The sequence below is a fragment of the Plectropomus leopardus genome, chromosome 22 (assembly GCF_008729295.1).
Source record: "Plectropomus leopardus isolate mb chromosome 22, YSFRI_Pleo_2.0, whole genome shotgun sequence".
Classification (NCBI taxonomy): domain Eukaryota; kingdom Metazoa; phylum Chordata; class Actinopteri; order Perciformes; family Serranidae; genus Plectropomus; species Plectropomus leopardus.
In genome coordinates, this window is record NC_056484.1 from 14,542,974 (window position 1) to 14,555,225 (window position 12,252).

The following is a 12,252-nucleotide window of genomic DNA, read 5'->3' on the forward strand; positions in this document are numbered from 1 at the left end:
GGACTGGGAAGTTAAAGTGGAACATATAATGATAACAGGAGGGGACTAAATCCATTACTTCCTATAAGGGCATCTGGCTACGTGTGTTTGAGAGGCTCAGGGTGACCCCTATGGCACAGACCCCAGATCAGATCATGTTCATGTTAATCCTAGCCTCCAGCATTACAGCGCAACAGTCAGAACATATGTGGCCTTTTGTCTTTAATACAGGCTCTTTAAGTTAGTAGGAAAAGTGATTAGCTCCTTTGTGACAGTAAAAAAACCTTGACCCTGAAAAAAAGTTTCCATTTTTGTGTATGTATTCATCTAGAAATCAACTTTCATTGACCTTGTTCATTTGTTATTTCCCGAAATGGGTCTATAATGTAGTTTCAGGAATGAAACATCTTCAAAATAATTAGAATTGTGTTGCTTTTATTGAAGTTTCCCATCGTTTCCAGACAAGTGAACAGTAATATTCCTGCATATTGAAAACAAAATGAAGGCTTCCACAGACTTGATCTCAAACACGTCTTTGACTTCGGTATGTTGTTTACTCCAATAATGGCGACTAAGAGTCACCTTTTAAACCCTGACACAAATAAATTGCACAAATCTCAACAATGAGAAAACAAAATGTATGTTTGGTGATTCAGACATGAAAGGAGCAAGATTTCTAAAGAGGCAGAAATTGACTTTCTCTGCAAGAGAAAAGCAGTTTGGCGCTCAGAGCTGGAGGTTGTTTTTTTTTTTGTGTTTTTTTTAAGAAATGGGAAAAAAATGAAGGTTCAAGGCTACTGTCTGGGTGCACACGTGTTTTTTTCTTTTATGTGCGCGCCACCAGCCGTCGCCTTGAGCCCATTTGATGCACAGTTGCGTGACTGCAAAATGTGAGCCATTGCAGTGAGTCATTTTCTTCGGGATGAAGTGTGACATTGTGTGGTGGTGGTGCTGTATGTATGGGCTCTGTATGTGTAAGTGCATTCGTGTGTGTATTTGTACAGTTGAATTGCATCTTCTGTGTGATTCATGTTAAATATTAGTGTAGGCCTCGCGGTATACGGGCTTATTGCAAACTTCTGTCAGTTGACGTGTGCATGTGTGTGCATACACAGCTACTGTATGTGTGCTTTTTCCCCCCATTCTATACATGTGGTGTGATTTACAATGCATGTTTAGTGATTATATGACTGTAGAGGATATTACATGTTGCTTGTGTGCATTATTTAGATTTTTTAAATTCATGTTTGCTTAACAGAATGCTTCCTTTTCATTACAAGAAACATGTTATTAACATTTTTGGGCATCTGTTAAGGGATTATGTCTTCTTTAAAATGTAAATGAAGTACGAAAACTCTTTATAGTGTCTTTTCACAACTCTTAGCTTCTCCTGGGCCCTCACCATGATCCACACCTTGTCACAGCAGCGCTCTGATAACCACTGTCGACCTTTCCCCCATACCAACGATAAATGCCTGCATGCTGTAAAACAATGAAACAGTGCTTAAGAGCTGTAATGGAAAGCTAATTCTGTAATTAGCCTGCTGATTAGCCTGCAGGCCCCTCCCACGGTGGACTCTGCATGTGTGGCAGGTGCCGACTGTAAACCAAAGTCCTGGGAGCGTGTGGGAACACTCAGGCGTGGAAACACACACATACACACACACCAATACAAACTGTGTGTTATCTGTTGCTGTTGAGGACAGCGATTAGATTTGTTTCTTGTTCATTTAGATTGAGTTATCTTTTATATTTACACCTAAACAAATTCTATATGTAAGCAATTATGCAACCATTCCTTTGTTGGGGTCGACCAATACTGTTTTTTCAGGACCGATTATTAGTAGCTAATGAGACCGATAACCGATATTTGGAATCGATATGTATTTACAGTAAAAATGAAAATCTTTCTGTCAATATTTAGAATTTTTGGAAAATAACAAACTCCATCATAAAACTTTGTTTAAATGCTTTTAGCAAATGTTTAGTAAAAACCAAAACTTTCAACATCATATACAGCAAGTTCCCAGCAACTTAAAAAAAAAGACATCAAGTGAAAGTTTAAAAAAGTAAATAAATATAGCACCCTGAGGTTATGCAAAGTAAATGTTCTTCCCATGCTTACACTTTTTTTTGCATTTTTTTATTAATTAATTTTATTGGCAATCATTAAAGTACCACCACAGATAATCGTCAAAATGCCAAATATTGGTTGCAATACTTGGCCAGGCTGATAATCGACCCCCTTGGCCTCCTTAGGTCGTTATGTGCGGACCCCTCCTCAAGGGTGAGCATGTTGTTTCAACATTGTGGGGGACACATTAGAGAAGGGGGCATGGTGGAAATTGTGAGCATCAAACACTTAGTTTCTTGCATTCTTGTGAAATGTTTTGCACCAATTTGTGCATTTTTTTTGCATCAATTTGAGGTGTAATTTTTTGAAATTTTTATCAAAATAAAGCGTATGTACAAATTTAATGTTTTTATTGAGGTGGACAAATGCACACATCCCAAATACTGAATGAGACATGTCCCCTGCATCCCCCCAAAATCTGTTCCTAAGCGCTTCTTGACAAATTCGTAAATATCCTTAAATGATACACAACTGCATTTTTGTAGATTAATTGACAGCATAGGATTGATGTGTGTGTTGCAAAGAGTTGTGTTTTTAAAAAGGGGGGGGGGGGGGGGGGGTTCTCTCACACACACCGTAATAGCTGATGTGGCTTATTAAGTGACAAGCCTGTGTGTGTGTGTGTGTGTGTGTGTGTGTGTGTGTGTGTGTGTGTTTGTGGGATGGGGGCTTATCCGACTCTGCTTGGCATACTGTAAGATGTGTACATTTTTTTCTTTTTTGGGGGGAGGCAAGAGGGGGTTACAGAGCCAATCCCTTCGCCGCTGACTGTCAGTGAAGAGTGGATGAAGAGAAATAAAGAGAGAGAGAGATTTACAGCGTAGCGGGGGTGTCGGTGGGACTCTAGGGGAGTGATGTGGGGGTCTGTCTCTCTCGGGGCAATTGTTGTAAAGTGATAGGGGGAAGTAAATGGCTCATGGGCGACCGGTTGACTTGGAAGCGAGGCAGCGGGAGAGAGCGAGAGGGGGGAGGAGGAGAGGGGGGGGTGTTGGGGGAGACGAGATTACAGCTTTATCTTGTCATAGTAAATTAACACGGCAGCGGAGAAGCGCTCAGCAACACACTGACCTCTTCATCCCGCCTGCCTCGCGTGCCTGCTCAGCTTTGGCCCAGACACTTTACCTGCCTGCTGCAGCTGCACAGCCACACAGAATTTAAAAAAAAACAGCACTCACACACATTTCAAAAAGCTGAAAGGTGCCACATTATTCACTTTTTTGTAAATTTTGTTTTCGTACAAACCCCAGCTCTGGTTGAGAATAGTGCTTTTCATAATGGTTTGCAAATGAATGTAGTTTAGCTAAAAGGGTGTTTTTTTATTGAATGTGAAGTTCTCACCGTGCAGGCGGGCCCTGATTGGCTGAGAGCGGCTCAGTTCAAATGCCTGATGGGAAGGAATTTCAGCGGCAGTTCAGCGAGGTCAGCCAATCAACACCGAATCCAGTTATGATGCAGCAGAGTTAGCAAAGGATGGATTTTTAAACTTTAAACATATGTGAAAATTGTGAATTATTATAACAGGGTGCCTTTAAATCTGTAAGTACTTCCTTTTTAATACCTCTCCTCCTTGCCTGCTTTATTTAAGGTCTTTTTATGTTTGTGTTTTGCAAATCCATGTCGCAAAAGAAAATGTTGTCACATCAGGCAGAGGCAAGCATCTTCTCTCATAAATGTGTTAATGGACAAACACTAATTATTTCATTAACAGGCGCGATGCACGCTAGCACGATAGAAAACTATAAAGATATTTCATCAGGCATTATTTCTTATTCATTTTCCTCCACGAGCCCTCTCTCTTTCCCTCTTTTTTTTGTGTAATTTGTATGTGTGATTGTGTGTGTGTGTATGTGAATATGACAGATTTAACACAGTCATTGAGCAGTCTTGAGACACAGTGGTCACACTTAATTTCTCATGCCAGTGATGCACTAATGAATCAACACACGCTTGCCTGTCAACAGCGAGGGGTCGTGGTAAAATATACTGGCGTCACATTTTCGCCAAACTGCTATTTAAAATACAGAAAATACAGCTGCATGTTTTCAGATAAGGAAAGGGAAAGCGTGTTGTTTTGGGACAATAAGTTTAAATATACAATTAGAATTAGGACATTAAAATTGAATTACTTTTATTTATTTTTTTAGGGAAGAGAAAAAAAAAGCATATTGTTGGAACAGGAGGATAAAAGTAGTTGCTTGTCCCAGCCCGAGGGACTACGAAGTCAAAACTGACAGTGTCTGTCTTTAGCCATGGCATGTAAAGGGATTTGCTGCATGTGTGTGTGTGTGTGTGTGTGTTTGGTAATCAGAGGTGTGTTAAGTGTATGTTGTTGAGATTGGCAGCTCTGGCAGTCAAGCTAAGTCCTTATACCCCCCTGCAGGAGTGATCAGTGACATTCTCTTGGTGTGTATTTGTGTGCGAGTATTTTGGTTGAGCAGCTGTTTCCAGCTTCTTCCTACTGCCACATTGTCCATGCCTTGATCCGCAACGACGCGCCAAGCATCAAATATTGTTTTTCACACATACACCTTGCACAGCCCGAGACATGTCAGGCTATGGTAGAGAGGAAGGGAGAGAGAGAAAAAGAGTTTCTACTGTCGGGCAACAGAGAAGGAGGAAAGGAAGAAGAAGTAAGAAAAAAAAATGAACATGAACAGCGGCATCTGTGCTGGCTGTAGGAAAAAAAATAGCGTTTTTTTCCCTCTTTTTCTGGCAAGAGTTACGTGTTTTTAAACCAACCTCCCCTCACAGATGAGCTTAAGAAGACAAAAGTTGTTTAATTCGGTTCCATTGCAGAGGCAGTAAAAGGATAAAGAGAGTGAGGCGCAATTTTTACTTTGTTCCAGTCATTTTTGGAAGAGAATTGACATCTGCAAACTAAAGGCAGAACCGCCCACACTGCCAGCCTGCCACATCCAGTGCATATAAATACATATATGCAGGCACTCACACATTAACACACACACACACCTACAGGCTATGTGCACTCACACATATACGCGGAGAAACCTGCACTGAGAGGAGGGCATGAACGTTTACAGTATCCCAAATTTCTGTTTGTACTTATGAATAAATGCATGTTGATGAGAAAAGTTTTGCAACCCCGTGTTAGTGCAGGAGCGTGTCGCCGCCGCTGAGCGTTTACAATAAACTTGTGTCTTGTCGTTTTGATCCCTCTGTCTTGGACTTTGCAAATCGCCGGAGTAAGAATGTCAGCAGGGCACATGGATTATAAGCTGGGAGGTTGATGGGGGGGGGAGAAAAAAAAATCATAAGCCATTTAAGTTGCCTCCGGGATAAGGCTGTCTGTCTGACTTCACACATAAATAATGTCATGGGCCCTAATTTCCCAGATCTTTGAAGAAGCCACGGCTCCCTGCTAATTCCACTTGATTGGGAAATGACCTTCATTGTTGGACACGGCGAGATGACATCTCCCTGGCAGATTTTTCGACGGAGCCGAGAGATCCGACAACCCCTTCACCCCCCTCCAACTCCATCTCCCCCCTCCCGTATTCTTGTTCTGTTTGTTTTGTTTGCGCGACATCTTTCTCAAAAGAAAGAGTGCGGCTGTTTTAAGTAGGCGCTGGATTAGATAAATGGGATGTGACAGGTGTGACCGCTGCCTTCAAGATGCCTGCCTTCCTCTCTCTCCCTCTCTTTCTCTTTCTCCGCGTGTCAACTCTCTCCCTCTCATTTCCTCTAATAACATCGCTGCTCTCTCTTTCTCTTCCCTCGCCTTTCGCTCTTTCTCTCTTTCTTTCTTTGACTTCTACCCACTTGCACTCCTTCTCTCCCTCTGTCTCGTTACATTTGCATGTTGTGCCGGCGCTGATGCAACTCATAATCACAAAGCCGCTCATTTGAAGTCTGAATTTCCCTAATCTGAAGAACAGGAGAAGAAGAAATGAAGCAAAGGGAGAAAGACAGGAGCCATCACTTGGTCAGGTGGTGAGGGGAGAAGAGTAAAGTCTTTCAGCGCTTTAAGATCACAAGACACTTCTCCCCAAGCGCAGCACAGCTCCAGCCTCAACAGCTACCAGTTGGAGCCTCATCAGCACATCATATACATACAACTGTTACAGCCATATCATTGCTGTCACACTCTGTCCCTGCGTTACAATGCATGTGCGAGCACGCCGACGAGAGAATTAGTGAATTATTGAGCGTGCTGACTTATTCAGAGTGTGGAAACACACGGCGGCGAAGAGAGGGAGTCAGTGAAGTGTAGAAAACAGCAAGTGATAATGGTCTGCTGTACCTCTCTTACTGTTTGTCTACTAACAATGAAAGCATCTCAACACTGAAAGCCTCTGCCTGGCTTTATTCTCTCAGTAAAACACTGAGGGATGATTTGCAGGGGTTGACAAAGTACACAACTCTATTACTTGAGTCCAAGTATAAATACCGCTGGTCAAATATTACTCCAATACAACTGAAATTAAACAAGTCAAATTAAAGCACTAGAGTATGTGCTTTAGAAAAATACTAAAGTATTCAAAGTGGGTTTTTTTAAAATCTCAACTCATTGTTTTATATTGACACGATACATTTATTAATGACTCTAAAACAATCAACTGAATGCACTGACTCGCTTGTAGAATCTGTAAAGTGAAAAACTTGCTTAATATGCTGCAAAGCCCATAGAAATGCCCACAGAAACAAAAGTTAACAAAATGACTACTAGATGGTTTGGGACGGCACTTAATGTGGTGGACGCTCCGTGGAAGTGGGAAGGGATAAAGTGTATGGAGTGTTTTGGGAAAGGCCCAACCTGTCTCTACTGATGAGCTGCCCAGTCTGTGCAAAGTATAGGTGCTAGATGACCACTTCAACGAACAAACCACATGCAAAACTGCGTGATCGCAAATTCAGAACATTTACGTCTTTGAAAAGAAAAAAAAATAATCTGCTGACTTCAAACCAAATGGAACAAGTAATGAGAGCTTCCATAGAAAAGTAGTGGAGTCATAAGTATAATTTTTGTTTGTCAAATGTAGTCAAGTTAAAGTAATATGTTTCCCAAATAAATAATACTCCACTAAAGTACAAATACAAATATTGCACTTAACTAAATATACAGTGTTACTGTCCTCCACTGATGATTTGAAACATCGTCTTGAGTTTTTTTTCTCTCTCTCTTCTGCGTATATGGATGCTTTTCTTTAACAATGCTTTGCCTCTAGCTTAGAAAAGAAGAGAATCTGGGGTCACCTGGGGTCAAAATGACTTCATCGTGGACTATGATCTCAATATAAAGTTCCTCTTCCACCAGCAGCCTGCGAGTTAATGATTAGAAAGCAATCTCCGCCTTAATAAACTGTAATGTCATTAATACAGCTGGAATGTACCGCTGTGTGCCAAACCAACATGCAGACAAACAGACGCACTGTATATGTGTGCCGCTGTCCCAGGTGGCATGCTCCATATTGTAGTGAGATTAGCCAAAGATTAACCCTGTGGACCATTGACCCTCCTGTCTACAGAGAGCTGAGCTGACAGACTGTTGTTTCTGTAACTACAGAGCACAACACCCACCTTAACACACCTGTGGGGGTGTTCTGTATGTGCCCGAGTGTCTGTTCATGCATGTAGTGCACGTTTGTGCAGTTTACAGCGCATGTTATCATCTGTATATGTATGTATGACAGACAAGTAGTGTGTGTTCTCTTTTGGAGCTGACGGCGTCCTCCTTCTCAGTGTCACTGTTAATTGGGCTCAGTCGGCATTAAGTCTATCATGCGGGCTCTCCAAACAAACACGGGTATTATTAGGTCAAAGATTAAGACGCTGCAAGTTACTTACAAGTCAGCTGTTGTTATTAAAGGTTTTTTACTTACTGTTTGCTCATCTGACTTTATCAGGCGTGTTATCTAAAAGATAACAATATCTTCAAGTTGAAAGACAAGTTTGTGGCTGACAAGCTTTTTTAAAAAGAAAAAAAACAATCATAGAGTTTGATTTCTTTGTTAGAAATACTTAAAATTTGGGCATAAGATTAACTTTATTTTAGGTTTTTAGAAATATAACTATCAAGGTTCAAATAATATTTGAATTAGGCAGTTCTCCAAATCTATACGGCAGTATTGCTTAATTTTTAGTCTTAGCGGTATATATACTTTATGAAAATGCACATAAACTGGTTTCGTATTATATCTAACTCATAAGCGCCTCACAAATGCCGTCTTTAGGTTACATACTTAAGGTTAATTAACGTAGGTTAATTTCAGGGCAGTAAAGTTTTGGGAAGTAATGTTAAATAGGTTAAGTTAAGAAAAGTAAAGTTACATAGCTTGGGTGTCCGGAAGTCAAGTTACTTACATTAGGTTTAGGAATGTAGAGTTCCGTAGCTTTGGTTTACAAAAGTAAAGTTACGTAGGAAAAAGAAACAGTACCTAAAAATAACTCAAAGTTCACTTGGTTTCTGATTAATTGGGTTATTTACATGATTTATTTAAGAATTCTGGTGCAAAAAAGAGTGCAGATTAAAAAATAAAGAATTTCGCCATCAATATTGTGTATTTTCATAACTTATGAGACTTATTATGATTTCCAAAGGTCAGTCAACTTAAATGTGGTAAAGACAGTGTAAACTTTAGACTCAAGACAGAGGGATAATTATTCAGGATGACAGCTTGGCAAAAGGCGCAGAGCTTTACTGTGAGCTGTATATATTATACTTTGTATCTGTCATGCTGATTGTTGTTTTGTGCTTTCATGAATTTATGGAAATAACTTGACATCCCTCCAAAGCTTTGTTTTTTATTTTTTAAAAAAGGGGATCTATTTTTTGTGATTTCCCACTTTGATGAAGTTGCATCCTCAGCATTAATTGTCATGAATCGTAGGACAAAAGTAGCGCAGTAGCGCTGAAACTTGGGCCTGGGATTTGGTACAGAAGCATTGGACGTCCCTCAAAGACGAGCTGCAGAAGGCTTTGTAATGAAGAGTTAGCGTGACTCTAAGAGTGTGCGGAGTCTTTTTGCTGTTGTTTCATGTGCTCGTTCTGTCAAGTACCTCCAAGTCAGTCAAATGCAGATTCCCGAGGATGTGAGAGAAGAAGAAGAAGTGTGCCCTAACTTGAGATAACTGGCCAGGAATGACAGTTGTTTGCGTTGAGCTATGAGAAGGAGAGATGGAGAGAATAAAGGGCACAAGAGAAGGAGAGGAGGATGGAGATAATGAAGGGCGTATGCCAGCTCCTCCCCCTCCTTTTTTCTCCCACAGTTTGTTTATTTATGTCTTAAAGTTTAAATCTTATACTTTATGGCTTCCTTTCCCTTCCTGTCCTTGCTTCCTTTTAGGAACAGGACGGCACTAAGGGGAGCTCTTTGAGTCCTTACCCCCAGCACAATGCTACCTCACCGGGCAAAGAGGATGGCGGAGGTGGAGGGCGGCCCTGCAGCGACGGGGGCTCAACCACGGGCGCCCTGGGAACCCCTGAGAGACGTAAGGGCAGCCTGGCAGACGTGGTGGACACACTGAAACAACGCAAGATGGAGGAGCTGATCAAAAACGAGCCAGAAGGTCAGTGATGAAAGAGGATGCTTGTGCGGCCAGATGTGTGATCTGCAACTCTCTCTGGCTCTGCGCCGCTCTTTTTGACACACTCTGTTGTCCCTTTTCTCTTCTTCCCTTTCTTTCTGCCTTGTTTTCTCTCAATCACTCTCTCTCTCTGTCCCTCTGTTATGAACCCACACACATTCAGATGAGAGGCGAGCCTTTGTTTTTCCAGCACACAGACAGACAGCATCAGCTGTTTGGGCCTATTGTCCACCATGCTTTGCATATCTATCACACTCTGACAAATAAGATGTGTTCATGTGTGTGTGTAGTGTATGCCGGAGTGTGTGAAAAGCCTGCGAACATACTTGGATAGCTCAACTCTCCAAATGTTTCCTAGATTTAATTTCAAAGGATAGAAACTAAGATTCCTTTCTGCAAAATGATCATTGAGGGTTAAACCCACCTCTCCCTCTACCTTTGTAATCTTTACAAAAATGCTCTCTCAGCCCTTAGATAACAATTTCACCCACTGATAAAGACACTAAACCAGATTTTTGCCCAGGGCTACATAGCTTAGCTCGATTAGCCCCCACATTTCATTCACAAATTTAGCCTTGGGCTAACACTCAGAGTCAAGAGATAAAATTATCCCATGGCCAGCTCTAATGTCTTATTGTGCAGATAAATGGGGGCTTAAGTCACTATGAAACGCATGTGATAGTGATAATGTGATAAGGAGATTACCAACAGGTGTCCATCTGATGGGATAATATAAATAACGTGCTTTATTGGTAGGGAGATCTTTCACGCACTATACAGGGAAGTCAGTCACAGTGTTCAAAAACAGTAACTTGAAGTTGGTCGGCATTCACTGTCTTGCTCAAGGGCACTTAAGGTATACTATGCAGGATTTTTCTAAGAAACAGTCTATAGAGGTCACTACCAGGTGCCAGACCTTAAAGAAGCAGTGTGTAAGATTTACTGTGATCTAACGGCATCCAGCATTGAGGACTACAGATTGCAACCAGCTGAAACTTCTTCTGGTTAAGATTCCTTCAGTGTTCATTGTTCAGGAGGTTTTTATTGGGAGCTGAATTTTCCTCAGAGCTCTCTTCATCATCAAAAACAAACGAACCAGGTGATTAAAGCTGGTAAAAACATTGAACAAAACAGTTTAATGTCACAAATTAGTGTTTTTCATTTCAAGCAGGCTGCCAGCCTATCTCCTGCTAATGTGTGCTCACTTTTTTTTTCCTTCTGAAACATAAGATTCAGATTGTAAGGAGTTTTTTTTTTTTTTTACAGGAAGTTGAATTATCCACAGAGGTCTCTTCCTCTTCAAAATAATGATGATTAACACCCCCCCAATCTAGAGCCAGTGTTCGGTTTGTTCATTCTGGATGGTGAAGAAACATGGCAGTGCAGCACGCCGATCCTTATGGACAAGGACGCCTCCCTATGTCGATATAAACGGCTCATTCTAAGACAGAGAAAACATGACAATTCTTATTTTCAGATGATTTTACACCAAAGATAACATACTTATTTTATAATGCTCCTTCCTGCCAATATCCCCCTAAATCCTACACACTGGACCTTTAAGCACAGACATCCAAGAGACACAGCACCAAAAAATGCAAATATATGGAGGCAAAATGCCAAACAAGAGTGAATCTGGGGCTGGCTTTGACTTTAACTTTGGCTGGCGAGCCTGTTTACAAACAAATCAGCAATCCTGCGTTGTATACCTTTAAGCAAAGCAGATTAGATAAGGACCCGTGATACACCTACCCAAACCCAAAGTGCATAAATACTTGTTTTTTTAAAAAAAAGAGAAAACCTGAACAGACCTGAGGAATTGGACTGGAGCCACAATATTGACAAGACCTCTAAAGCAGATGCAACCACTTCATCTTCTTATACACTTCCATACTTTCCTCTAGCTTCTAAATCCATCACTGCTGTGCGCTAAGATTTTTCTATTCAAACATCTCTGAACTGTATGCAGCCCTGAATGACACCGGTGCCCCTGAAAGGTGAAAGAACAGTGCAGCGGTACAGTGTGTATTTGCCTTTTTAGTGTAGGTGTTCATGTGTTGGTGTGTGTTCCTGTGGTGCATCAACAGGCTTTCATTTCAAGCTGCGATGTGCTAACCTTATTTTTCCAGGCTTTTTTCTGTAAGGTTTTTCAAAAGCGTCCGAGACTGCCGGTCAGCTCTCGCCGTCTGGTTGTTTTTATTCCAGTCAATAGAGAGGCCTGTTGTGGCACATTTTACAGAAAAAGAGAGCGAGAGACAGAAAAAAATGGGCTGTTTGTCGAGCTGAGCTGTAATTGAGGTGTGTTTTGGGTTGTTCGCTGCTTCGCTGGACCTCATGAACTGGCTGCACAGGAAAAAAAAAAAAAAAAAAAAACAATAATGGATCTTTATGAGTCAGCCAGCGCAGAAAGAGAGAGAGAGAGAGAGGGAGATGTAAAGACAAGAAGGAAGAAGAGAAGGGTGAAGGAGAGAGAGAGCAGTGTCTTCACAGACCCCATTAGCGGAGTGCCACAGTGGTGCGGCATCCAAACCAACCCGGAGCATTATCTGCCCTACGTTTAAATGAAACGCGCTAACAAAAGGCCCCAGCGCCTG

At 41.4% G+C, this 12,252-nt stretch overlaps 1 protein-coding gene across 8 annotated transcripts in view; it reads left to right on the plus strand.

Moving 5' to 3' along the window:
• sox5 (SRY-box transcription factor 5) overlaps window positions 1–12,252 on the plus strand; it is a 105,716-nt gene that overhangs the window by 12,476 nt on the left and 80,988 nt on the right. For all 8 annotated transcript variants that reach the window (XM_042511192.1, XM_042511193.1, XM_042511198.1 and 5 more), the window contains exon 3: window positions 9,418–9,640. In XM_042511192.1, the coding sequence (XP_042367126.1) occupies window positions 9,418–9,640 (223 nt within the window). The remainder of the gene's footprint in view (window positions 1–9,417; window positions 9,641–12,252) is intronic.